Source organism: Chaetodon trifascialis, chromosome 13, assembly GCF_039877785.1.
Source record: "Chaetodon trifascialis isolate fChaTrf1 chromosome 13, fChaTrf1.hap1, whole genome shotgun sequence".
NCBI classification, from domain to species: domain Eukaryota; kingdom Metazoa; phylum Chordata; class Actinopteri; order Chaetodontiformes; family Chaetodontidae; genus Chaetodon; species Chaetodon trifascialis.
Window position 1 is genome coordinate 9628955 of NC_092068.1, and position 27989 is coordinate 9656943.

At 43.5% G+C, this 27989-nt stretch overlaps 4 protein-coding genes across 9 annotated transcripts in view; 2 read left to right on the forward strand and 2 right to left on the reverse strand.

Moving 5' to 3' along the window:
- The window catches only part of LOC139341387 (uncharacterized), a 29399-nt gene extending 21140 nt beyond the window's left edge, over nucleotides 1–8259 (forward strand). Inside the window, exons 24-33 of the mRNA XM_070977900.1 lie at nucleotides 1971–3932; nucleotides 5326–5460; nucleotides 5562–5636; nucleotides 5729–5815; nucleotides 5916–6007; nucleotides 6119–6204; nucleotides 6299–6362; nucleotides 6461–6678; nucleotides 7070–7216; nucleotides 7319–8259. Coding sequence (XP_070834001.1) covers nucleotides 1971–3932; nucleotides 5326–5460; nucleotides 5562–5636; nucleotides 5729–5815; nucleotides 5916–6007; nucleotides 6119–6204; nucleotides 6299–6362; nucleotides 6461–6678; nucleotides 7070–7216; nucleotides 7319–7584 — 3132 coding nt within the window. The 3' untranslated portion in view covers nucleotides 7585–8259. The remainder of the gene's footprint in view (nucleotides 1–1970; nucleotides 3933–5325; nucleotides 5461–5561; nucleotides 5637–5728; nucleotides 5816–5915; nucleotides 6008–6118; nucleotides 6205–6298; nucleotides 6363–6460; nucleotides 6679–7069; nucleotides 7217–7318) is intronic.
- Nucleotides 8260–13247: 4988 nt separating this feature from the next.
- ntpcr (nucleoside-triphosphatase, cancer-related) lies at nucleotides 13248–16493 on the reverse strand. The gene is made up of 5 exons (XM_070977711.1): nucleotides 16390–16493; nucleotides 15815–15977; nucleotides 15622–15724; nucleotides 14864–15073; nucleotides 13248–14250 (listed from the first exon to the last, which is right to left on the reverse strand). The coding sequence occupies exons 1-5, from the start codon at nucleotides 16421–16423 to the stop codon at nucleotides 14173–14175; spliced, it is 588 nt and encodes a 195-aa protein (XP_070833812.1). The 5' UTR covers nucleotides 16424–16493; the 3' UTR covers nucleotides 13248–14172.
- Nucleotides 16494–17559: 1066 nt separating this feature from the next.
- map10 (microtubule associated protein 10) lies at nucleotides 17560–20114 on the reverse strand. Its single transcript, XM_070977895.1, has one exon. The coding sequence runs from the start codon at nucleotides 20062–20064 to the stop codon at nucleotides 17560–17562; it is 2505 nt and encodes an 834-aa protein (XP_070833996.1). The 5' UTR covers nucleotides 20065–20114.
- Nucleotides 20115–20812: 698 nt separating this feature from the next.
- The window catches only part of sipa1l2 (signal induced proliferation associated 1 like 2), a 79755-nt gene continuing 72578 nt past the window's right edge, over nucleotides 20813–27989 (forward strand). For all 6 annotated transcript variants that reach the window (XM_070977192.1, XM_070977193.1, XM_070977195.1 and 3 more), the window contains exon 1: nucleotides 20813–20946. The gene's annotated coding sequence lies outside the window, so the exon portion shown is untranslated. The remainder of the gene's footprint in view (nucleotides 20947–27989) is intronic.

Consider the following 27989-nt stretch of genomic DNA (forward strand, 5'->3'; position numbering starts at 1 on the left):
TCTGTGATGACACCGCATGAGATCTCCCTCTTTGACTGTCTCCTGCTGTTCATTCCTCTCTCTCCTTTGGCCTTCATATCTTCCTTTTTCCTCGTTCTCTCCCTCAGCCCACTGTGCCTCAATCTTCTGCCTGTAAAAGCTTTTGGAGGCGCTGCCAGGGGCTTTTGGAAAATACTTTGGGTAGTTTAAAGCGAAAGCGAAAGATTTATCGGCAAAGTGCAAACGAGGTAAATTGCGCGGTGTGAATTGGCATGGCATGCTGCGTCTCAAAGTGTGCTGGGACTGCATGCTGTGTTTAGTTGTTTTCTGGGGGCAGCATGCTCTACTAACTCCTGTTACAAGGTACAGTTGGTCTGCAGTTTCCCCGTGTTGTTGCCATGTCTGTAAGCCAGACGTGAGAGTTAAAGGAAACAAGTCATGCCAAAGTGCTATCATATTTGTACTCACACCACCTCCAGAGTCACTGTGGCTGGAAAATGTACAGTTAATGTGAGAAAAGTGAGAAAAGACAACAAACCATTTTACTGTCAGAACTCATGTTCCAATTTAACTGTAGTCATAAATGCAAATCCAACTCCAATAAATTCTATTTAGGTACATTGTGACATTTAATGAGATGGTGCTATTCTTACAACCCACTTGTAAAAAATATTGATGATGAATGAAAAGCAGAAATATATCTGATCTCCAATTAGTGAACAGAAGACTGATCTGAGATATAATGTCTTCATGTAACTGTTACTATAATGTATACAATGAATTGAGATCAAGTATAAAGTATTATGGCACCCCAATAGGTCATTTGGGTCCTGGTTAAATCGTATGTAAATTGTTTTTGAATTGATTAATTCATTTGCAAATGAAAGTGGCTTTATGAACTGGACTAAAAACTGCTTTCCACAATATTTCATTTAAAAATCAACTGTGAATTATCTTTTCAGTATTTATGTTTAAAGGAGTCACGCAGCCCAAAACTTATTTCAGCCTTAAAGTTACTAAGCTAAGTCGTCATTTTGCCCTTTCAGCTCATCTTTTTGTAAACTCAGATAAATTGTTAAACTCACAGCAGAAAATCAGACAGTGAATCAGTACGTTTGCAATCCAACTTTCCTCCAACATTAAAACTTTTCTTTGTATCTCAACTTGTTCAATGAGCCAGGATTTAAAGCTGGAAGACACAGGGACAGAATGAGGGTGATGAGTAAGAAAAGCACACAAAGTCTTCTGCCTGCTGTGAGTGTTGACAGAAGCTCTCGCTTCTCCTTCTGTCATTTCACCACAAGCCTGATGTAAACCTGGTCTTGTCTGGCTCTCCGTGGCCGTGCTGCAATTGTGTAAAATTACTGACCTCACCCTCACTTCCTATGAAACCAGTGCTCCAAAACGGCTCCCAGCATGAGTGCGTCCCAAACACCAACACAGGCGCAGTCATTAGACATGGGGCTGGTGCTGAACTTTCAGGAAAGGCCCCGAGACTGCACACCATGATTTATAGTCTGGGGCTTCCACAGAAACAAGAGATTAGTCACAGAGTTGAAAGGTCAAGCCATTACAGCTGCATATGACGGCATGGGCAGCAACATGTGATTTTGATTAAGTCCTGCAAGTGTGCAGCTGTAATCATGTCCATGTTCTTTTGTCCTTTCATCTAATTTTCATGTCTTACATTATGTTTTTTTTTATACATGTGCATCGCTGTGTGAAGCTTGTACATTCCTGACTCCCTTGTTTTCTCAGATGTGTGGGATGCAGAGGAAAAGAGGCTGATGTTTGTCTCTGAAAAGTAGCTGATTGTCTTAGTCACTTTTGCTCTCATGTCATTATTCATCTGTAACACATAAACCAGCTCTTGTTCTCACAGATGGCTGCAGGGCTCCAGTCTGCAGCGCGCATGAGTCTTTCTGGGGTTAATCGTTTGCGATAGAGCGTTTACAATCTCACACACACCTAATATCTTTTTCTTTTTCTAGGTGAGTACATACTTGCATGTCAAGGATAACAACTTGGCAGTGGCCCCCGTGTATGAGAGTATCACCCTGCCCCGCCAAAAGAGCCGCTCTGCATCCTCAGGCTCCCCCACTTTCTCGCCATCCTCCTCCTCTTCGCCATCTTCCTCAGCGCATGCGACTCAGGTGGCTAACGTCACCTTCCACCCCTTGGCGGGGAGTGGCAGCAACTCCATCTTCAGCAGCCTCAAGAGGATGGGCAAGAAGAGAAAGAGGAAGAGAGATGCTCGCAGGCACACGATCCAGAAAATCATGGGAGTGGAAGAGCAGATGGAGGGGAGGCCTGATTATGCCTGTGAGACAATCACATATGACACGCATACATGGCCGCTGAAGGAGGGCAGAAGGAAGAAGAGCTCACCAGAGAGAGGGGATGGAGTGGAAGCGATGGCCTATATGAAGAACCCCCTGCTGGAGGACATTGATACAGAATGTTCAGGGGAATACAGCATTACTCCATATGCTGTATCAGAGGGGCCCACCACTACGCCACCCACAAATCACGTGAGGAGCCACTGCAGGTTCCTCTCTCTGGGCTCTGTGCTGAGCTTTGACCTACCTAAGGACATGACCCTCATTCCCAGCATTCAGGACATCATTACTATTGCTCCTCCAGAGTCCAAAAAAGGAGCAGGGACCGATCCGGACCCCCTCTCGCAGAGACACACAGCCCTGAGCTCTTTCAAACAGACTCGACCCACTCTTGCTGTCACGCACGGTTCAGCAGATTTTAGCTTTTCTGAATCACAGACTTCGATGGTTGGGGTGAAAGAGCTGCCTGATGTCGACAAGGGCTTCCAACCACCACCTCCTCTTTCCCTGGAAGAGGGTGAGGATCAGACTGTACCATGTAACGACCTAATGAAAACCCAGTTTAGTGAACATGCAGAGCAGGAGTGGGACAAAATGTCATCAGAGGTTAAAACCAGTGCAGCTGAAAGGGATGGGACAAGCCAGCTCTCCCAGCTCCCTATTTATGTGAACCAACCTCAAAGTACAACTGAACATAAACACGAGTGTCCCAGTGTCCATACGCTCATTCGAGACTTAAATGGACACCAGTACCATAAAAGTGCAAGACCACAGAGTGTGCCTGAACAGTGTCCTGGTCTTCAGTGTCTGAGCCAAGCCTCTCATATGGTCGTGAATCTGAAGTCAACAGTGAGTGTGAGTGTTCGTCAGGACTCGGTAGACTCTGGAATCTCCACCTCCAGCAGTATCAAGCTTTGCACTGATGCTCCATGTCCAGATAACCCACACCCCAAGGGTGTGGTGGGAAGGCTCATGTCCCTTGAGGTGGGAGGTATAGACTGCACTAAAACAAGGGAGAACACCGTAACACCATCAGGCCCACCGACAGAAGCAGCAGAGCTCGAAACAGAGCCTGTCCACCTCGACCACCAGCAGTTTGAGGAGGAAGAAGAAGAGCTGGAGGACATCTGGAACCAGACCACTAACTACAGACAGAGCATCTGCTCAGACATCATATACCAACCCAACCAGGAAGAGACTGAACCATCAGACCAATCCAGAGAGGCCCTTCCCCGCTCACCCTCACCGAAGACCCCAGCTGTGCTCTACAGGAACCTGGCCACAGCCTCAGCACCCAACCTCCTTGTGGCCGAGTTTAGACTGCCCCCCTACGTTCAGAGCTTGCTGGGTTACGACAAGGAGCAGAGTACCAAAGGTCACCACCCTCCACTGGCCATAGGAGACAGGAGGTCGTGGGCGGCCTTTCCAAACAGGGAACCAGCCAGCAAGACCTCAGTGACAGTGAACGAGACGGCGTCGGATCCAGTGAAGCTGCCAGATGTAGCAGACAATCAGAGATACATTTATCAATACAGAGAGGATGAGGAGGAAGAAGAGGAGGTGGAGGAGGCAAAGGTGGGGGAGGAGGTGGATGAGCACACAGGTTGTTCGAAGGTGAGGTCAACGTTTGATAGACTGTGATGTTGAAACCTATGAGACTGGATAAGTTCACCCAAATTCATTTAAAAAATGTAATAAAAATAGATCTCACTCATCCCTACTGGTATGCAAGCACAGGGATAGTTTTGTTTTATCTGCTCAAGCTTTGAGATGTCCGTCTCTGAGATTACAAAGGACCTGATTAGAATATTGTTTGTGATGCTCACAGCTTTGAAAAAATACAATAAAATAAAAATAGCTCCTATAAAGGAATTGACGCTGTGTTATGTGTATTATCCAGAGCAGCTGAGACACTGTCTAAAATGTCTTTTTTCATTACTGTATGCACCGCAGTCAGATTTCTGCTCTCCTCTACTCATTGTACTGTGATGGTTGCAGAAACCTGAGCAAATAAAACAAAACTGTCAGCTTATCTAGCAGCATCAATGGTAAGCAAGAAAAACTGACACCCCATTTACACCTGGTATTAAAATGGGACCTGCATGTGGACACATTATCCGGATAATAAACAATCCAATCTTGCCTTTGTATTCACACCTGGTATTTTTAACATGTTGTTATTGTCCTCATTGAGACTGGATCTTGGTCCTCCTGAGCAAAGCCTGCACATGAGCTGGAGACTCCCTTTGAAAAATCACAGGAATTTGAGAGTTGTTGAGTTAGAGGAAACTTTATAGACTGTGTGAAATGGTCAGGTACTCCTTTCTTAGTATAAAAAATATTGTGTGAGTTTGTCCAACGTGCAGGTCCAGCATGTATTCTACTCTGTGATGAGGTGAATTATATGCCCTGCAAAGAGCAGGTCAGCTGTTTGGCACTTTCATGGCACAGAAGAGACGTATAATCATTAATTAGGGAGATGTCTCTTTCAGCCTTCTCACTTCTTGTATTTTATATTCGCTAAAAAACAAACATCCGTATGTTGTGTAGCGTATGGATGCTAGCAAGTCGCATGGATTGCGTTTACAAGTACCTGAGACCCAGACACAATGTGAGCCAGACTACCTCCAGATGTATTCATTTAGATCTGATCGCGACACATTTACACCCACATTAATTCATATAATCTGTCCGGATACAAATTTTAATTTTGATTTATTATACCAGGTGTAAGTGGAGTCTAAGTGTTTTTATGTCATTTGGCTGAACTGAAACTTTAGCCCACCATGTCTCATGTTTCAGAATCCTAATTAATACAATAGTAAAACATTTTGAATGATTACACAATATCAACATGTATGTCAGTTATCATGTGAAAAATACAGTAAATAAAATGTACAGCAAATACAATGTACTGTGAACCTGTAGCTGGCTCAGTAGCTTTTATGTATGAGCAGCTGATATTTTGTCATCAGTGACGACTGTGGAATCTTCTCTCTCTGAACAGGACCAGTCAATGAGCCTACTGTCAGTTCACATGGGTTTGGACAGCGTCTGTCAGCAGAGAAAAGCCTCTCAAAGCCTGGACAACATGGAGAAGCAGGAAGGATCACTGGCCACAGGAGGGCACTATATCACCCTGGTAAGAGTGCAGTGAGTGATAGAAATATGGCTCCTCTGATTAACCCCACAGAGAGGGTTTTCTTTTTGTCTAAATGTTGGTGTTCATTTTGAACCTCTCAGGGTGGAAAGCCTGAGCTGCAGTCTATGGAGGGAACGCTTGAGAGGAAGCACAAGCTGCAGCTGGGAGGAAAGAAAGTAAGAAAGGCTCCATTCAACATTTAAGCCAGCATGGTCAGCAAATGTAAAGCCCACCGTCAGCAGCACACTCTCTTATCTTATTTTCACAGGCAGCCTCCAGAGGCTGGAACTCCTACCATGCTGTCCTATACAGACACACCTTGTGCTTCTACCAGGATAGAAAGGATACACTGAGGGTAAGCAGAAAAATGACATCAAATAGAGGTCAGGAGGACGGGACTGATAAGTAATTGGTTGATATGAAGTCAGTGATGATCAATCTTTGTTCTACTGCAGAGCTCTGCATGTGGCCTGCCGCTGAACCTCATGGGAGCCGAGTGTTCACCTGCGCCAGAGTACACCAAAAAACCCAACTGCTTTCGACTACAGTAAGAGTTTCATAACCACCAAATTACAATGATGATGTTTTATAGGTTATACACATTTGAAATTGACATTGGCATCTGGAGGTTGTAATACTTGTCTTTTGTGGCCCTCAGGCTCCGTGACGGGTCTGAATACCTGCTCAATGCCTCCTCACGCTTCATGATGAAGAAATGGATGATGAAAATACAAGCAAACACAGGCAAACATTTGAATTTCAAAGCTAATGTATGCTAATTCTGACGTGATGTGAAAGTGATGTGATTCATTTCCATGTCTTTATTTCCTAATAAAAGGTCAGAGTGAGTCTACATCTTCATTATCAAATGTCTCAGCTGATGAAGACTTCCACATTTCCTTGTAAGATATGACGGTTTAATGACCTGCAGCTCTCTTCCAAAGTCAAAATGCTTCTGATCTTTACAATAATGGAAAAATGTTTCCCTCCCACCTTCCAGAAAGCCCTCCCTCTGCTCTGGTTGTCGTGGTCTTGAAAAATGCCACTGCTCCTCCCAACATGAGGTCACTTCCACCTTCCCCAGGCGCAAACCACCAGGCGCCGCCCAAACCAAGGAGATTGTTGTCCTCAGCAGAGAGTTCACTCACATGCCACAGAGTCATGTAAGGAGTGTGGATGAGCAGTGGACCATCTCATCCTCAGATGCAGGCTGCTCTGGTAAGGCCTTCTGCTGTGTAGACAAAGATAAATCTACCTGAGGCGATTTAAATGTATGTGCATCTGCACCATATTCACACTTAGTGGAAACAATACAAGCCCCGCCCTCCACTGTTGGCTAATTAACATCCCCACTTGAACCAATGGTGTAGTAATTCAGGCTGCTATAAGTGCTCTGACCATCAAGGAACACAGTGAATAGCTGTTGCAGATGTAGTATTTACCACTAGGGGGAGCTAAGGTATTGTCTTACTGCATGTTAATCAGCTAATCAACTACAGTATCACAGGACTGCAAAGACATATCTCACATCTGTTACGACTGTGACAGCTTCACTTTGAGTTTCTCAGTTCTCCATTTCTGCTTTTAATAAAGTTTTGTCCCTCTCCAGATGACGGTAAAGGCAGTTTAAAGCAGACAGTGACTCACAGATTGTCTGGGGCATCCACAGACAACACCTCACCCTCCCCTCTCTCCCCTGTATCCAGCGGTCACGACTGGCTCAGCAACAAGCGTCGCTCCCATTCCTTCACATCAGGTTACTTTGCAGTTATTGACTTGATCTATGATGTATCTGTGAATCATAAACAGCTGTTTTTGTTTTTTGTCTCCTAATGTTCTCCTCATGATTTTCTCCCAGCAACCTTTCAGAGGATCAAACCTATGTTGCACAGCGCTGGAGGCAGAGGCCTGGAAAGAGGCTCCAACTACTGTGTGACTCTTGTAGTTGGAGATAAGCCATCAGACAGTCCGTCCGTTAGCAGAGGCTCTGAGCCCCCGCTGCTGGCCTCAGCTGGATGGCAGCAGGACACCTATCAGGACTCTGCTCTGAGGAGCTACGCCAGCCTGCCACGGCCTCGCAACAAGTCCGTCTTCAAAAAGTTCTTCGGAAAGAGGGATCTCTGAGTTTTTTTGGGTGATTTTACAAATAAAGGGTTGGACAAATAGTTTCTAATGTGCAGTGCACATATTTGTTGAAGCCCCAAAGAGAAAAAAAACAAGCAGAAAACACTACTACTGACTATATTTATGATCAGAAGAGCTACCATGGTTTTATTTTTGATGTGTTTTATAGAAATCACTTCATGGGCTGAAAGGTCCTTACAGTAAGTCATTTTTATGAGTGTTGTATGTTTTTCTTTTTCTTGTCAAGTGAAAGGAACAATACTGTGTGAGTGTGCACTGCGTAGCTGTAGATTTGATTCATTGAAAAACACATTTTTACAGTCTTACTTCCTATTTCCTTTCACATTTTATTTTTTGGATTGTTGTGTTATTGGGTTAACAGTGTCTGTAAAAAGTAAACCGACCAGCTCAATGAAGGATCAGGATAGAAAACACATGTAGAGACTAGTCCTAGTGATCACTCTGCTATGTCTGAGTATTAACAATAACCTGAACTTGTGTCACTCTACCAGATCATCACAGCTCCCCTTCGTCACGTGTGCAGTGTGTGGTGCACCAAAAGATTTTCTGTCTTGTACTAAAATCAGCAGTTTGATACTGCTTGAGCTTGTCTGGTATTAGCATATTTTTAATACTAATTGTAGCAAAGGCTATTCATAATAAAACATTAAAAAACAATGATTTACTTCAGTTATGATTAATGGATGAAGCTATATATTTTTAATACAGCTGTGGTGGAAACGTCTGGCATTCAAGCCTTGTTGTCATCTCTGGAGGCTTTGAAGAGAAAAGGGATTAGATGAATAGAGAGAGATTAAAGGCCAGGCCAGGCTCAAAACATCTTCACATCATTAGCCCTATTTTTGCATATTAAAAACCTTCCACCATTCAGAGATATGATTCAAACAAATCCATAATCAGCATTGCATTTATGCTGAGGAACCAAGCATTCACTGCAGACATCATAGATGCATAATGAGTCATATGCATAAAGAGTTTGCAAAATGCTACTGTTTAGCATTACAAAATATTCAGTGATTCCCCACAAGATCTCTGAGGGACAGATTATTTACCACAGAGAGGGAAAGAAATAGGTCACTTGGTGTAAAATTCTTGGAAGATTTGGAATACATGAGCAACTACAAAAGGCCAGATTCTCTGGTGAAAATGGAAGTGTGCATGCTTACTTAAAGTTTGAACAATTACAGCAGTTTAATTGTCAGGTGAAGTGAAAGTGTGAGTGAAAGCAGCTGAAATGTCAGTGTAAGCTGAAGCACTGGAGATAATTGAAGCGTATGCACTGTTAATAGTTGAAACGTCAACTGTTATGTTAGCAGTGGCTGCGGATGAAATGTCAGAAAAGTGGATGGACCGCTGTGTGCAATGCATCACACCCTCAGATCTCAACATATACACGCTGATCTGCCTAACTGTCAGTGCAATGCCCACAACGCAAACACAGTGTGGTAAAGTAGCACTAAAAAAAACAAAGGAAGAAAAAGTATTGAGTTTTGGCACCACCACTGCACCACCTTTCAGTTCATAAAGCACTGCCAAAAGTCACAGTGTGGTCTTGGCATGCACACATGCATACACACATGCAGACAGCAGCTACGGTAGAGCATGGAATGGAAAGAGCTCGCAAAGCTCTGCGTTTGTGGTGAAAATTTGTCAAAAGGATCCAGCAGAGGCATTAATCATGGCAGGTCAGCAATCTGTGAATCATTACTGAGACTCTATAGAGCTGAATGGTGTATGACTCAACCTCTCGCAGTACTGTAAAACATACCCCACATTTGTTCAGCCTATATACAAAATTCCCATACAGTGTAAGTCATGTCCATGTGCCTCTGCAATAATGTATGTTATTAGTGTTCTGTGTGCATGTTAAGAATCCACAATGACATCCAGGATGTGACTGGCACATTCACATAGCTGCTGCATGCACATGTGGCACCTATTTTCTTGATATGCATGGACTGCAGAGATTTGGGTTTTTCCCTCCATAATAAGGACAGTTGTTGTGTTTTTCCCCCTCCGTCAAGTTTGGAATGACAGCCATGTCCTTCGCGGCCCTGAGGGACGCAGCAACTGCTCAATCGATTGATCACCACGGCCCCGATCTTTGTGTCCTCTCTGTGGCCTCTGACCTCCATATCATCTGCTGACAGCTCCTACTGCTTCCTTCCGAGTTCCAGGGGGTTTCAGCCCTCCCCCTGCGGAGACTGTGATGCACTCACTGTGCTTGTGTGTCACCACAATCTAAAGGCTTCCTCTCTGGGTGTGGGATTATACGGAAGGGCGATGGATACGTGCACCACAAAACACAACGCCCACGCGCCGCTCCGCGCTTTGGTTGTTGCACCTCCCCTGTCTAACCGCTAATAACAGCCAACATGACATATCCTCCCAAAGGTGCGGTGCAGTCCAGGTTTTGTTATGCAGCCAAGTGAGAAGAGTGACTCACAGGGGTTACCACAGTCATTCAAAGAGAACCAGAGATCACAAGGAGCCATCAAGGCAGTGTAACAGGAGCGAGATGCCCTCAGGATTCATGACACTTTAATAACATCATCCACATCTGCAGGGAATGTTACAGATGAGCCATTAGATGAAAGTAAGTCTAGATTTAAGACAGTATTTTTGGAAAATAATAAATGCTTCTCAGGAAGAATGCAGGACGAAAAGGAAGAAATCTGCTGACATTTTACAAAGATTTTTCCTTTTTCATTCTCATGCTTCTTCCAGCTTTGATCCCAAGCTCAAAAGGTGGGCTTGTGGAGGGGTGTGCTCATGGCCCAGACACAGGCTTTGAAACCCAACACGGTCTCCCTCCAGCAGCCTGGGGGAGCCCATGAAAGTGATGTAATGGGGAGAGTGGTTTAGGAATCATCAGTGGTGGGCAGGAGGATGGAATAGCGGTTAGGAGCCCAGATCAAATGGCTTAATTTCCACAGCCTTCGGATCCCATTTGACATTAACTGCCCACCTGTCAAGACCAGCGGACCTTAGTTATGCCCATTAGCACAATGAGGGGAATTAAAGGTCAATTATAGCTTTCTGGGAACGTATCTGAAATCATAATGCCTGTGAGCCGTGCAAAGCCTCGTTGCAGCAATGGTGAGAACTCACATACCCAGTACACGCTGAGAAATTACCTTGATTTACGGGGGCATTGCAAAGTACTTACCATGCGCAGGCTTTGGCACAGAGAAATCTGACATCACAGATGCTAAGAAGCTTTAGCTCCAGATCTTTCAATAAATCACACGGTCATCTTGGGAAATAAACAGTGAATTTGGAGTCCGGCTTTGGGAGAGCTGGAACGGGCTTTTGTGTATCCCCCACATGGTCTTTGAACAATATGTCAGATTTTCATCAGTTGTGTTTGGCATTTTGGCCGAAGGCTTCTCGGACAATATATCACAATATCTCCACCCTCTGCAGCTGTCATTGTGCCTCCTGGTACCAGAAAGTGCAATAACTGGAGAGAGCCCACCCCCACCCCCCTCCCAGCAAACTCTCTTTTGTCCTGGATTGCTGGTAAGCCCCTCGCATTTCTGTGTTGTCCATGTGTGGGGGAATAAAGGGTACAGGGTCCCATATAGACATCTGTCCCACAGATAGGGTGCAAATGTATCTCTGCCATGTGGATATTAATGCACTTCATATTCATTCAAGCTATTCTATATGGTTTTTCATACAGCACAGCACCCCCCTGCTTAAGATGCATCAACACATTCAAGTCCCCTGACAGTGTATCCAATTGTTACAGTTGCACAATGGTTATGTATGAACAAGCCCGCGGCGCTGCCCACATCAGCTACATGTATGGACGTTACCATAAAATACAGCAATGAGTGTTTTTTGGAGTATGGGAAAAAGGAAAAATAAACCTCTTTGTGGCTTTAAATTCTTTGCTGCTGCATCAAATATTGGTGTTAACATTGGTTCTTTTGCGCTTGTTGAGCTGTCTGTTTAAACTGGAGTCACATTCCTTGCGTGTGCACACATATTGGCCAATAAAGCCAGTTCTGATTCTGATTATGCTGATGGAGCATTTCATACACATCATGATGCTGTAAATCAGTGGTTACCAGTGTTGTTCTGGCAGACATACCCCCACACAGTGCTGTCTGATGAACTCAAGTACCCCTGCAGTACATCAAAAATATCAATATCAGCAATATACTTTATTTATCCATCACTTTCAGAAAAATATTTAAACCGTTTACTTTTCATTTTAGCAGTCTATTTCATCATGTATCCACTACTTTTAGATAACTATTTCAACTGTTAATGCTTTAAGCTTAAACAACGTCTCTGCTCACTGATTTCACACTCTCAGCAGGTGTTCAGTAGTTGACTCATCCATCCATTTTCTATACCGCCTATCCCTTTTGGGGTTGCGGGGGGTGCTGGAGCCTATCCTAGCCGTCAATGGGTGAGAGGCGGGGTACACCCTGGACCCGTCGCCAGTCAATCGCAGGGTTGTCGACTCAATATGAGGATATTTATCGAAAGAAAAGAAACTTGACGTTTTTTTTATTCACTGAGCTACTCCACAATCTTTGCACATATGCACTGGCAACTGCAGAAATACCCCTGACTGGGAATCACTGTTATGAATGATATGCCCATAATGTGAATATATGAACAATATGGTTGCTAATTACATCACAACACATCAAATGCATACACATACACACACACACACACACACACACACACACACACACACACACACACACACACACACACACACACACACACACACACACACACACACACACCCTTAAATTGGTAAAACTGGCAGGGTCTTTGCCACTGTTACATAACCCATCTGCTACTGTGCTGCAGGGTGCAGAGGATCACTGTCCAATCAGGGGAACCATCCCCCTCAGCAGTGCTGTTTGGCATGCCCTCCCATGAACCGTACGATCAACCCTAATTGCCACTTAAGTCTGTGCCTACAATAACAATACAACGTCACATTTCCACGTTAGCTCAAAAATGTGACCACTGCGATGTTGACTTTGAGGCTAATTCAGCGACTGTCAGTGCCAGTCGATCCAGAGGTACGTCAGCGGAGGCCACAGAACAGATGCTGGCGCAGCAGCACGTCTGACGCAGATCACAGCTGGCAGCTCTCTCTGCAGCCAACCTGACAGGTTACATCAGTTATACAAGCAGTATTAAAAAAACAAGCCAAAAAAGCCTTGCATGTATTTTCACTTTGAAATGACCTGAAGATGCTTTGGTGTTGAAACAAATATCTTTGCCAGAGGGTTTCTATTAAAAACCTTGACACAACTGCCAGAGCTCACGCAGAGTCAGTGAAATTCCACTTGCAGCGGTCTGTCTGATCTCAGCGATCGAACAAACTCATGAACCTTGAATGTTCTTGAGCTACTTTACTCTCTGAAAAACGACTTCAACCTTTTCCTAATCAACGTGCACTTATGAAGAACATTAGTCTAAAACACATGCACATAAAACAAAGAGTATTAATGGGCTAGGTTTAACGTTCAGCTGTTTGTTGACAGTCACAACGACTTCACTCTAAGTTTGACAACATGTCTCATTTTACAGCTGTAAAACGCTTCAGGGACTCTTCTGAGTGATACCATCGGATTAAAACCTTCATAAATACACTCAAAAATCCTATATCACAGCATTTATCCTTTAATGCAATCTGACTGCACATGGGTAGAAATCCCATCATCTCCCAGGACAGAGCATGAAATCCCTCACACTTAAGTGAAGCATGTTTATTTGTACCGCTGAATATGAAAACAAGATTGAAGCTTCAGTCAGCATGAAAACATGTGTAACTGATGAACAAATGAAGAGTTTCCATCAACAAATGTAAAAAAGGAACGCCAGAGAAAAACAATTTGGCTGCTGAAAGACAAAAACTGTTTATTTTTCGATTTTTCTGTTCATTCTGGAGGATGAATAAACCATAAAAGGATTAAACATAGTCGAACCCTTAAGTATTGATTGATTTTCAATGAGCACATCCTCGCGTTGACAAGACAAACACAGAGGAGACGCACATGGCAAGGAACTAAGTGAGTGAACAGGGACACTGCTTTGTTTGGCCCCTTATAAAAACCATAAATAGAAAAATACCGCCACTTGTCCTTGTGAACAAATTAATGCTATACACTAATTCATAAGAAATGCCTGCTGGAGTCTCTGTAAGACCAATACAAAATGAAACAGCTGCTTTGAGGACTAGCAGTCTTTGTGAGAGCGCGGGATATTTACACAGTAACTGAACAATTCCCCGCTGTGTTCCATCTCACAATCAATTATTCAGCATGCAATCCATTTTAAGGCTGTATGAGAGAAAAAAAAAAAGAACGGTGTACATAAATACATGCATGTGACACACTAACTCTTTCAGCAGCTCCTATGCCCTTCAGGTTAGGTCACAACCCTGTTATGAGTTGCATGCGGATCCACTCAATAGTCTGGCTGTGTGTGCTGTATATGCATTGACACAAATAAAACTTGCTGTCAGCACAAAAATACACACGCGTTGCAGTTTTTATTCCCATGTAGCGGCTCTGAATCTCCATATTAGGCTGTTTGCTGAAGACAATTTTGTAGTGCTGCCAAAATGTCTTGCAGAAGAGCATTTCGGTTTTCCTTTGACACCTGAATTGGGAAAAGCAGGAAACAAAAATCATAAACGGTGGCAAGTACAGAAGATAGTCTGCAGGTAATGTAAAATTATATAACCTATGCTAGCAAAGATGAATAACATAAGAACTGTGACAAACGTCTGTTCCTGTAGGTCAGGATCAAAAAGCTAAGCCTCATACAGTAGACTCCTGATAATCTCAGAGTGGACGCTTACCACATGTCTCCACCACCACAAATCTCTGACCCACCGTCTCACAAATCACACGTTTTCAAAAATGTTCATACTGTCTCATAACCTTGTTTGATAGAATCACTAGCCCAGCGTAGCCAGTATTTTGCATGACAATATCCATAACTGAGTCTTCCGTGATAAATCATTTTGACATTTGAGACCACCCTTTGTTGTTGAATCAGTCACGCATGATTTAGAGTTAATCCTGCTATAGGAGAGGGATAATGCAGGGCATGCCACTTCTGCGTTAGTGAGCAGACTGACTGTCCTTCTAAGACCAAGTGTATACAATGTAAACAGTGTACTATAGCTATTGTGAGACTTAAATGCTCCTGAACTGACCTAAATATCTAGTCTTCTCCCCGTGGAAAGCATGCTAGCGTTTGCACTCACCGTGAAGACCCTGACATCTCTCCTGCCCCGCACCTCTTCAACGAGACCCAGTGGTCGACCCTTGGGGATGGGAATGGTGCCCAGGATGGTGCAGGAAGAGCTGTCTAAAGTCTGTCTCACTGATCTGATGAACGACTGGCTGTAGAGCTCCATTTTGCCGATCTCATCAATGACAAACACCTTCCTGCCGCCCCCTTCCGCTGACCCCACCTGGAGAAGACGGATGTTAGCGTTACCCCTGAGCGCTATCAATGCATGTACACACATATGCTTGATAAGCTTTAGAAATAAAAGCTCCGTTTGGACATTTATTGATTAAAAGATGGAACATCTGCGGCAATGTGGCTAATCTAACATGGGAAAAGCTCATCATGTTAACGTCTCATATATGTGAATCTCACTGTCACGGTGTTGGCATGTTACACGCAAAGGGTGATCTGCAATGATTACAGAGATGATTTAAGCGAGATGAAAGTGGAATATGTGCAGCCAAGGCATAGACACCTTCCTTTACAGCGCATGTGTAGGCGTCACTCCAGGCTCACTTTACATGCCGGATTAATCACGGTCAGTGACAGCCAGACGGCACCATGAACACTAAAAATGTCATTCTGGAATTTATGTGTTTGCAAGCTTCCAATTATTCCATCAATTCTGAGAAAATCAAAGGTCGGATGATTTGTTAAGTGGGGGGAAAGGGAGTGTGTTGCTCACTGTGATCTATTGATGAGTTTTAAAAGCATGTGTTGCTGTCTTACATTTCTGAAGAGGGGGAGAGCCAGGTTTTCAAATGAGGGCAAGTCAACCACATACTGGCCGACTGTGTATTCCCGTCTGCCATGAGATGAACCGGGACCATCTCTTTAAGTTAGAACAAGGCAAACGTTACCACAAACAGCATGATTAAAGAGAGCAGGCAGTGAGATTTGGGTAGGATGACAACCCTGCTACCTGATTCTGGACAGGTGGGCCCTCTCTCCGGTCACTGTGACGACATCAAAGCCCACTCTCCGGCCTCCCTCCCTGACCTCCTCTGTGTAAAAGCCCTCAACTCCCACTCCTGATGACACCAAAGCCTCACAGGCCTTCTGGACCAGAGTGGTTTTGCCCACACCTGTAGACAAAACAACACTGTTAAAAAGCTATATCACAATTTAAGACTAGGCCACAGTGCCTCACTGTAAACTGTGTAATCTATCTATCAATGATGCTGCCATCTCCATCCTTGATCAATGCTCTCAGCCTACTAAATTTAACTATATGTTAAGTCAATATATCTTTGAATGGGAATTATTGACTAAACATCTGTCAAATAGTATTTAAAAAGGAACTACTTATATGAACGCGTCTTCACTATTTGTAAGGACTAGCATTCAGTATAGAAATAGCTAAAACAAGCTAACTTTCATGAGAACCACGGTTATCGTTTGCTGACTGGGACTCTGGGTTAAGACAGCTGACTGACTGCTGGGTTTACAGCGACTTTAATTTCAACAGCACCGAGACGCCTGGGTGTGAAGGATTACCTGGAGGGCCTGTCAGAAAAACGTGTTTGAACATCTCACTTCACTTCTCACCGTTCCGCCATTCACATGCTGCTACGGCGCTTCCGTACACAAAGTTGACGCATGCGCGGTGGGCACTAGTCGTCTGAGCTTTATTTTATGAAAGGCAGCGTATATTAGCTCAGTTCTCGACCATTTAGTTTCTTTAATGATCCTGTTCAGCAATAGCAGTAACTGCAAAATACTAGTTAAACAAGGGCTAACTTATAACCTGATCAGAGCAACATGAATGTTTCGGTGAGTCCTGCATTAAGACGTTTATCAAGAGTAAAATTACTCATCATGCAGGATGCACCGTGTCAGTGTTACATTATTTGGTTTGACTAGTATTACTATTACATAGTACATACTGAAAGTGTAAGCAGAAGCTTTAACTTGAGATCAGTCAAATAAATATAGCAAATGTAGTTAGCATAAAGCACAAGTATGTTAGACTACTACTTAATTACAATCCTTGAATAAATATACTTAATAGTAATACATTCCCACCACTGCAAATTACTAGTTCAGTTGTCCTACTGAAACCCAAAAGCTGCTATAAATCCTAAACACAACTGTCACACAAACACCGCCTGCCAGCTTTACGATGAATGAATAGCTGTTTCTCTTTTGCTTATCAAATAACATCAAGGGGCAAATGCAAAGTGGTATTTAAAGGAAATAACCTGAAACCCGGAGCTGCCCTACCAGCTACTGGGAGATTCTCTGCTCGAGGCAATGCAACTGGAAATGAGAGCTTATAAGTTAAATGATTTGCATCCTAAATGGTGTACAGAGAGATTTTCCATCCTCTTATGTTACTGAAAGACTTGTGGTCCAACTCTTTATGCAAATGTCCAGTAGCCGAGTATTAACTGAGTGATTAAGATGTCAAATGATCGCATCATTTTCACAGAAAGCTTGTCTTTATTGAAATTGTTGCTGGACATAACTGAAAGGAAAACTTGTACAATCATATAATCACACATTTAAAAGAATATATATATATATATATATATATATATATATATATATATATATATAGGTGTACAGTATAATATTGCTGCTAATATTGCTAATATTGCTACTCATCTGTCAAAAATAATGTCGCCTTAATGTTTCCATGATATGAAATTATTACATAGTGGTAGGTTACATAGTGTAACCAGGGAGTTTGTTGGCCACTAGCTTAGAGATATGCTGATACTCCTTTCTGAAATCCAGAGATCCAAGCTCATCCTCCAGTTCCTCTGCCTCCTGTGGTTCAAAGGAGGATATTGATTCTGCAGAAAACACACGAACTGGGCCGCTGTTCTTGGTTGACTCGCTCATTTGACCTCTTGATGATATAAAACTGTCAGCGCCAGAGCTCCTTCCTGTTCCACCACACTCTGCCATCTGTTCTCTGGGGTATATGGTTTGTAAGGAAGCAGATCTGTCTTTCTCAACATCATCGGAGGAAAAGCTGAGGGCCGAGGCGTGGGTTCGAGGTCGGATGATGTGTGTACCCCTCAGGGTGCGCTGTGGAGAGCTGGGGGCTTTGACGGGCACGGGGAGGACCGCTCTCCTCTGGAAACCTTCAGAGCCAGAGTCAGAGTTGCAGAAGTCGGGGCGGATGGGAGACCTGGGAGTCTTTGCTCTGGAGGGCTCGGGGCTACTCGCGGGGTCAGGAGAGTAGGCATCGCTGGGCTCGAGACTGTTGAAGTCATCAGCATAGTCTGCATCCTCGTTTCCCTCCCCGCCAGAGTCTGAAAATGAAGATCTCGAGCTGCTGTGTCTGCTGCTTCCTGAACATTCAATTTTGTCCCCGCGCTTGTCAGATTCAGACTGTGATCGATTTGATTCACTGTGATGCTCGCTCTTGTCTCTGTTTTGGGCGACGCCATGCACACCGGGAATGCAAATACATTTCAAGCTTCTTTCAGAGAGATAAGGTTGTTCTGAAATTCTCTGACAGGGTGTGTCTTGTTTGCCACAAGCCTTCCCATGCAGGTTTTTCGTTTTTAGTGGGATTGTTTCTTGTAGTGCAGAGTCCACTGTGATGTTTTGAATCACTGTCTCGACATGTTCATTGAGACTGGAGCTCTGGTTTACTGATGATTTTCTTTTGCTGGACTTCATGATCTTATCACTTGACTTTGTCTTTCCTTTGGTCATCAGTGATGGTGCTTCATTCTGTATTAATTCCTTGCATTCATGACGTTTTACTTTAAAGGAAGAAATTTGCTTCAGCCTTAGATTAAATGTCTTTGTTGTACCATATACAAGCTTCTTCCTGGGAGACATACTGGAGCTTTTAGTCTCAATCAAAGCCTCTTCTTGTTTGTCTTTCATTTTTACAGATGCAGGCCGAACTGCTGGTGTAGAACAGTTTCTGGGGGAATGTAAATGCTTTAAATGGGGACTCGTGCGCTGTCTGGTTGCCTGCTGCGATTTGTTTTGCGCCTTTCTTGCTGTGTTTCCATGCCCAGCCGTGGAAGCAGATCCGTAAATCCAAGCAAGATTGGGATGAATAGACAACGGTCGGTGTGGGTTCTGGTCACTCAACTGCGACAACTCAACAAGAAGAGCATTCAGCAGAGGCAACTGCTGTAAAGCTTCCCCAAGGACGTTTGGAGTCACCCCACTTGTTTCTTGGCTTCTTGACGTTTTTGCACAATCTCTGACTCTGTGGTTGATCATTGGAGGACTAGTACCTTCAGTTTTACCGTCAGCTATCTCTTCCTCTGAATATGTGTCTTCAAACGTTAACAGCTCTGAATCCAGATTCAATAAGTTGCAATCAGCCCCTTCATTTTTGCTCTTTTCCTCCACAGAATTACTGTAGAAGAGATGCGGCGGACAAAATACGGTTAACTCTTCTTCAAAACCGTTTTCAGTTTCTTTGAGTGTCTGAAGCGTTTGGCTTCTTGGCCTGTGTTCAGTCTGCTCAGCATTCTCATTTGGCGGTTTGTTGTTTGGGATGTTTCTGCTCACGTCACACTTGTGCAGTGTGGGTGAACGGACATCGTCACGGTCAAGAGGCAACGCTTCTGCAGATATGTTTTTCTTTTCCATGATGTTTACTTGTACATAATGTTCTCCAGGTACACTGGTGCTGTTAAGCCTGCTACTGTCTGTGATATGTGGCAGTAAACTAGCTCCCAGACTTAGCAGTTTATAACTCAGGGAAATTGATCCGATTTTCTCCCCCATCAGGTTGCATACACCAACAAGTCCCTTTTCACCATGAGACGAGGGAGTAGAAGCACCATGATCAGTGGCATCCCGCCTGATCCTGTCCATCACTGTGGCCAGTGAGATGAGTGAGGTCCCAACTAACTTGGGGATCTCCTCTTTCACATCCAACACCATAGCATAGAGGGGGCTGTTAGACAGCTGGGCGTGCAGTGAGTTCAGGTTCATTTTGAAGAAACAAGACTTGCCCCTGTTAAAGGCGTGTTCTCCTCGCTGATCCTTTCCATGAAGTTCTCGTTGGTTGACGCCACCGCTGCTCTGCTGAGGCTGATAAATGAGCAGCGTTGGAAAATCCAGCAGCCGTACCCCGAGAGCCAGCTCATCGGAAACTTTACTTCCTTTCTGGATTCGGATACACTCAACCAAAAGCTCAAATGAAAAGAGAGTCTCCAGACTGTCGCTTTTTTGTCTTCCTGACATCCCGAAAACCGTAAGACCTCAGGAAACAACAGCCAGCTAGTTAACTAGCTGTTAGCTTATCCGCCAACTCGAGCTTTTAGCTTCTATCGGCTCCATGGAAACAAGCAGGTCGCGAGCGTTTTGCGTCATATAAATCCCAGCGATACCTGGGAAATGTAGTTTTAGGGGTTCTTTTACGTATAGCACTGAAAATTGAATTAAGTATCAATAATATTGCTTACTTTTTGTCATATATTTTTTAAACAATGTATTATTTGTTTTTACAAATACTGGTAATTGTGGAACTAGGTTTCCAAAGGTAAACAAAGGAAAATAGAAAAGAAAAAGCTTAATAAATGCAGGATAACATGTTGCAGGACTCTAATTGTAAACACGACACATAACAATCGCAGGCTAAGGGGATATTAAGTTAGGAATTTATCCAGGTGCAGTTTGGGAGAGCAACTTTTCTACCCTTCACCAGATGGTGCCACTGTAGGGCTTATTGGGCTCATACACTAAAGTAGTCTTGTGGTGAAAGATTTCAAGGCCACCGGACATGGTTGACACAGCAGGCTCATTATTCACCTTTCTTCTGTAGTGGACATTGGTCTGTCAGCCTGTCTTCAGCACCAGCCTGTACATGTTTGGGGGTAGTCTGCGCGCGCCGGCGTTCTTGCGAGCGTCTGGTGGGCGGAGTCTTTTCCGCTGCGCGTTGTCATGACGGAGTTAGGTACTGGATGCATATCGCTGCGGTCTGTGCTACTTCAGTCTGGAGGCTGAGACTGACAGAGAAAGAGATGTGAGACCGACCACCACAGCTTCAACTTGTTTCACCCTTAAAGGATACTTGACAGCGTTAAAAATTCTACTACCTGGACAGGACGCCCCTCAGACTTGAAGGTAAGACCCGTTTGCGTTTTTGTCCGTCCGAACCGACGGACAAAGTGAAAAGTAGGGCTGTAGCTGAAAGTGAGGAGCGCTGCATGCAGCGAGAGCGGAGGAAAGCGTAGAAACTCACTGGCATGTCGTTAGTGATGGTGAACACAAAGGAAACACAAAGTTAGTTTGAGGCACCTAAGCGGACAAACATAAAATAAGTGGGGAATATGTTTCAGCAGTAGCCTGTCTATGGCCCATATTTGTGTCTGTTCATGAAGTACATGAGCTAACGCTTCGCTGCTGTTGACTTGTACTTAACTCACGTTTGTTTGTTTATGTACTGAGGAGCATGGCAGCCTCACATATAAACCAAATTCAATGCAAAACACGCTCAACTTAATATTCATATTCCTGTTCCTGAAGGCAGAACATGTCATATCACTTCGCTTTTTAAAACCAGTTTGGCTGCTAATGATATTAGACGTTGACGTCATTTTTTTTTTTTTTTTTTTTTTTTTTGGGTGGTGATGTTGGTGGTGGCGGTGGCGTGTGCTGGGTGGAGGTAAATTGACTGGATTTGCGCAGAAATATTTTGAATGAATTTGGACAGTGGAGTGCCTCCATGAAAACGGTGGGGGGCGATAAAGGCATCATTGTCCAAGTGGTCATGAGCGAGAAAGCCTCCCCATGTAGGTGAAGTCCACAGCTATAGTCTCACAGGCTGTGTTTAATGGCTCTGGCAAGCCCATAAAGGAATGCGTTTTTTATTTATATAAGTAGTGGTCAAAGACAACACACTCTACTGGGCTTTGCTGTTGTATTATGTGCTTATCTTGACTTTCTGCAGCGGTGGGAGCTTGTCAGTGTGTCCAGACAAAGAACTATTTCCCCAAACATGAGAGTTGTTTGGATTCTCCGTAAATAATATCTGGCAGTCTGCTTGTACACAGCATGTACAATCTTGTTTTCTTACTGGCTGCTCCTGTGGCCTATTCTACATACAGTGTACTGTATACCCCTCTGGGAGAGTAAACTGTTGTCAAATGTTGTTTGTCTTCCAGCACCATGTCCTTTGCTGTCTTCCTGCAGGAAGTTTAGCCTCCACAATAACTAACTTCCCAATAAAGGGAAACAATTAAGGCCATTCCTCTGCCTGTAGCTAGCTGCAGACACAACAACGAGGTGCTCATGAATGTAAATCTTACTTTCCATTGTTTAATTTTCAGTGCTTTGGATTAATGTCCTCCTGTCTTCACAGCTCCCATCTGAACAGATGAAGCATAAAGAGTTCTCAGCTCCTGGAGCGTTAAAATCAATAAGACACCATTATTTTTCACAGCGTTTTATGTCTGGGAAAGATTAGTTTTCTGTGGGGCTGTGCTGAGCTAAGTAGGCACAGGAGTGTTTTAAGAAGGCTCCACTATGTTGATGGCCTGGTATAACATTTAACATATTTTCCTTTAATGCCTAAAATGTTTGGCTTAACTCCAGCTGTCAGAGCTCTGCACATCAGGGAGGCCATATTTCAGTTGGCCACTCTCCTGAATGAGCATAAAGACATCTGTAGTGATGTGTGAATAATTTGCTATTATTGCACATAAAAGCGAAAAACAACCCCATTAATCTACCCATTCTCTCTGTCATCATGCAAACATTTCTATTAGTGAGCCTGTTTTTCAGTTCAGTTTGGATTCATGCCTTTTCTCATTATGTAGCTGCACTCATAACCTAACCTATATAATCCTCACTTTACAGTGTTTCCTTTGCTTTCTGCCTTGTTGAATTTTCTGTTGGAAGTTCTGTTTTTGTTACATTACAGATGACAAGGCAGTCTTTATTTTTTCCCCCAGACATATGAAAGATAGATTAAAGACAAGACCTTTCCTCATGTAGATGACACTGAAGCAGCCTCATCTCACCCACTGCCAGCAGCGCACTCCTGGAGTGAGACCTGTTCAGCAGCCATGATCATGACAGTGCCAGGGAAAGTCTTTCAATCTTAGCTTGAATGGAGATCTGTTGCATTCTGCCATCAATAGGGCATGGAGTGGGCCCTGAAGAAGAAATATGTTCTCATCTATTTCTAACAGCGCCTTCTGCATGGCTAACCAGACAATGGGTAATTGAGCTGGATAGATATGTCTTTCAAAATAAGTTATGTGCACAATGTGTGCTCAGCTGAACAATAAGGCACCTGTCAGGATTGGCAGAGGAACTGCTTCCTGTGACATGCCCACAGGCCATAGCTAGATGTTATCATTGCAGAGCTGGTTAGGATGTCTTCTGACCTAGTGGGCTCGGAGACGCCCCTCTCGAGTTACAGCTGTTTTGTTGGGTTTGTGAACCAGAAGTAGCCTTTAAAGATATTACCATAAGGCAGAACACACCATAACACACACTGTTTGTGGGCTTTCTTTATGTTTGGGTTATTGCTTAACAGCAGTGGCTGGTTTCAGTCTTGTTACACCACTCCCCCAGAGTGCTTCATACTGTCTCCTGCTCTTTCCCTGTTATTCCCACGGTGCTTTGCTACTGGTGTGCTGACTAGCCATGATTTGGATAACTGTAGAACGGAAAAAAAATGCCAAAGGACTTAAGTTCAGACCACATTTGTTAGGGGTGATACATTTTTCCTCATTGTACCATAGCAGTGTGCCAAACCATGTGGCGCCCTCCTTTCCAACAGATCCCACACCCCATTCATGTGACAAGGATCAGGGAACCTGGTCTGGTCTATGCCGGCTGGTTGACTGGCTGGCCAGGAGTCACATTAGGCCTCCCAACCAAATCCTGTTGCTTCAAAACCAACCAACCAGCAGACAGGGGATCACATGCTGCCTGCTCCTGTTGTGAGAGCCAGATTTTCTCTCTGTCTTTCTATCAGCCTTTGTTTTGATAGCAGTCTGGATTTATGGAAGGATTTAAGCCCACTCATCACTGCAAGGGAAAGCACAGATGCTGTCATTAGGTTGAAGTTTTTTATGAATTGATCCCATGTTCCACCAGGGTCTGTTTGTGATGGATGTGGGTGGTTTTCTGAGCAATGTTCAGAATATGTATGGTACAAATAAGACCTGGCAATAAGTTTGATTTGTTACATTGATGATCACTTAAGAATCGATCATTTCCAGTCATATTTTCCATTAGTTCAGGATACAAAAATCACAATAAACCTTTCATATGATTCCCAGAAGAAGGTTGAAACATGGTTATCAAAGGATCTTGTTAGGTTATTTCAGGGTCTGCACTGCTCATGATACAACTTCTCATGTGTAATCAGTGTAATAGCATTAAGACGGCATGTTTAACAGCTTGCTCAGGCCCTGGTGTGTGTCAGCATCCATTCCAGGGAAACGCAGGAAGATGCCAGCAGCCCTTCACTGCACAATAGTCCCACTCTTCACGTGATATGCACAAATGAGATGCTATGGCCCGCAGTGTGTCTCTTGAGGACATGTGTGGATTGGTGGCTTTGTGTGCCTCTTTGCTTGTTTATTTATTTGTGTCTAGTAGATGTATGTTAATCTGACTGGACTGATGTGATTAAGCCTTGTAGTAGACCCTGTAGATTAGATGCAGACACCGTTATGCTTGCAATTTAAAGGCATTTTACTTAGGCATTCTTGCATTATATCTTACATGGATTTAAAGGAGAAATGGATCCTTTGAACATGTTCATAGTTATCTCGTTCAGAAGTAGATGCTAATAGTATTAGTAAATTATGTTTGCTGAAGTAGCTGCTTCACCAGCCTATCCCTTGTGTCTTGTACGCGCTATATGTGCTTTGCTCTTTAATATCCCACCCTCTTGCCACTCATCCAGCTTCTTGCTGTCGTGCCTGGCACATGAGTGAAAAAGCAGTGTCATAGCTGGAGGGGAAGCTGCTGGATGGAGCAGATGGTATAGTGACAGAAGTCAAACGCTGGCCGCGTCATTGCTGGTGAGGACCCTGACAGCCTCGCCGAGCTGCTGAAGGACTGAGGAGAAGGTGGGATGCCGGGGCAGAGGGGAGAATAAAGGTTTGAGCCCTGTGATGACAGACTGTGCCATCATTGCTGGCTCATGCGTAGCTAGACCAATTATGTTAAAGATTAGCCATCTGATAACGTCAGCAGGAGACGTGGATGATGTGCCGTATGCTTTTCTATGGCCTTATTACAGCTGTTTTGAAGCCCTTTTGTTGTAGTGCAGATGGTGAATGTACAATGATGTATCATTAGATATTACTACTGCATCTCTGGTCATGAAAACAAACCATATGACCAGCTTAGACCAGCTTGGGCCTTTTTAGTGATGACCTTTTGAAACCCTGTATTATTTTTCCTGAACTAATCTCCATCATACTCATGGGATTGACAGACAGAGGTACATATAATCTTAACTGTATGACAGTGGCTTACATATGTAGCCCTCATAGTTAACATAGATGTAACTGGAAAATAGTTTTCCATCTGAAAGAAACTCATTAATCCGCTAGATAATCTCTTTGATCTTCAGACACAATGGTGAAATGTGGGTCATCTGAGTTTATAACTGAGAGCCGTGATCGTCATGATTACCAAAGATTTTGAGAATGATTATCTTTTGCCATGTGCCTGCTTCACCCCACCAGTTATACATATTGGGTTAAAATAAATAATGGTGCATTTATACCTGCGTCTTGATCATTGCGTTAAATAGCAAAATGGAGGCAAACCACAGCCTTCAGGCTTTGCTCTAAATCTATTAGTCTTGTTCCTGGTGTGAACGCACAGTACCTTTATTTTAGCCATTTCTTATCCATTCATGGCGAAGTACAAATACCACAGGATCATTCTTTGTTTCACCAAGCCAAACATTTAACATTGGCACTCCAAAAACAGCATAGTCATGCATTATGGATTTTCAGTAGTCAAGCATATAGGAAAATGTGTCTTGCCAAGATGAATTATGTCTGCACCTCATGTTCCCTTGGGGACTCATTAGTGTCCATATCAGGAATGTTGGGAAAAAGGCCACCGAAAGTTGCTGACCCTCCTTACATGTTTTGTCTACATGTCTGTCACTGAACCATGATGGAGAGAATGAGTGCTGACCAGTCATTAACCTGATTGCCACTGAGTCCAAGGACCAGTCGTGACCCATGGGGTTAACTCAGTCTGTGTTCCCCTCAGCGGGCCCAGACAATCGGGACAGCTGACCTCTGTGGTCGCAGCCAGCCTCCAATGGGAGATAAGGAGGGATTTGGTTTAGTGCTGGTGTGCATACCTCCTTCCTACTGTAGCGAAAAAGAAAGGGCCTGTCTGAATAGGCAGACATGACTGGGTGTGGGTGATCCAGCCAGAGTCCAGACCACATGCCACCACGGCCTCTGTAGACTTTTTCTCTTGTGTCACTGTGTATTCATTCATTGAACACCACCTTCGTAAAGGCGCCCAGTGTAGTGTAAAATCAATAAACATATGTGTAAATACACCCCCCCAACCAATCATCTGCCAATGAGAACAGTAAAATAATGAATAAATAGAGTTGAGTCTTATGGTTTGATGAGATGAATGGGCTTCACCCTTTATTGGTGTATTTATGTATTTTCCTGTCAGTCATAGGGTTATGTATTTCATAATATCTATATCAGTATTTTCCTGTCAGTCATAGGGTTATGTATTTCATAATATCTATATCAGTAATATTAGCCATGTAGTCCTTCAAGGTACCTAGTCATAAAATGCAGGCCAATATTGCACGTTACCCCCCGTGCAAACATCTGTGCCCTTGGCTGTCAAATTGACCCTGCGTAAGCCAAGGAGCAAATAGCCATCGGATGAGTTGTTTTAAAGCGTAAAAGTACGCTGACTTGTTTCTGATGGAGGTTGATAGTAATTAACAAGTCAAATGGAGCAGAGCCATGACAGATGTGCCATAAAGTGCTCAGCTTTAGTGTTCGCGTGCGTGAGTCACTGAGGCATTGCTGCTGGAGCCTGTATCCTTCACTTAACCTCACCAGTGCACTGCAGTGTTTCCACACTGTTGTTGAGCATGAGGTTATGTCGAAATTCAATTTAGCTTAAATAACCAGCAGGATTGCTTCAATAGAGATTACACTGTATACTGTAAGGCATATTCCGTAAGCAGTATTTATATAAGCTATAAAGAATATAAGGATCAAAGAATAAGAGAATTGAATTATACCACTCTGCTGTTTGACAGAGGCTGCTTTGTGTTGTTGGTAGATTGCCTATTTTGCTCTGCGTGCAGTGATGATGAGAATGTACAAGTTTTCTGGCTATCAGCCTTTTTACAGGAAGGAACTTTCTCCTCAACAGCCCTTTCATCAGTTGTGAGAAAGTGTCTGTTTTTTGTTGGTTCCTTTCATGTTGCCAGCCCACTGACATGAGACAAATTAGAAAGTCTAGTCACGGTCTGTAGTCTGTCATTGTGTTTTTAAAAGCGCTAACGAAACATATTGGGCCATTCTTGTTTGTGTTTCCACTGATCCATTAATCAGATGATAATTAGTTTAGTATACAGAATATCTGTGGTTTATACTGAGAATCCCAGAACTATAACAAAAGTTTGGCCGTTTGCACTTCTATTGCAGTGTGTATTTCAGATTTGTGTGCTTCAGCATATTATTCTGATTGTGTTATTCTTCCTTTTGACAGCAGCAGCAAGCTGTAAAAAATCTTTCAAGTGTGGGCTAGAAGAAATCAGAGGCATTATAGCATTCTTCCAAGAAGCTTTTTTTTTCATTTTCTAGCGCTTCATTTGGTTAAAATACCATTCTACTCCCTTTCAATGTTCTTTAAATATAAAGATTTTGTGTCTTGTAGCTCACTTCAGATTGTACTTTTGAATTATGCACACCATTAAACCAGGACATTACTGTAGCCATTAATGTAGCCTTTGTATCCACTTACTGAAGCATAAAAATGCCTGTACATGATGTTGCCTTTGGCCTTTTCTTATAACTTGCTGTGAGCAAACGCATGGTAGTCTTTGACTATTTTAAACAAGCCTGAGATACTGGAGTTACTGGGGTATATGGGAAACCCTTTTACACAAAGTGGAAGGGAAGGCTAAAGCT

Excerpts from the sequence above, each read along its gene's own strand:
- ntpcr (XM_070977711.1), bottom strand. The coding sequence starts at position 16,423 with ATGTTCAAACACGTTTTTCTGACAGGCCCTCCAG. Across the intron at positions 15,978-16,389 it reads TTTTCTGACAGGCCCTCCAG|GTGTGGGCAAAACCACTCTG; the intron begins GTAATCCTTCAC and ends TTTTGTCTACAG. Across the intron at positions 14,251-14,863 it reads GAGATGTCAGGGTCTTCACG|GTGTCAAAGGAAAACCGAAA; the intron begins GTGAGTGCAAAC and ends TTCCCAATTCAG.
- map10 (XM_070977895.1), bottom strand. The coding sequence starts at position 20,064 with ATGTCAGGAAGACAAAAAAGCGACAGTCTGGAGACTCTCTTTTCATTT.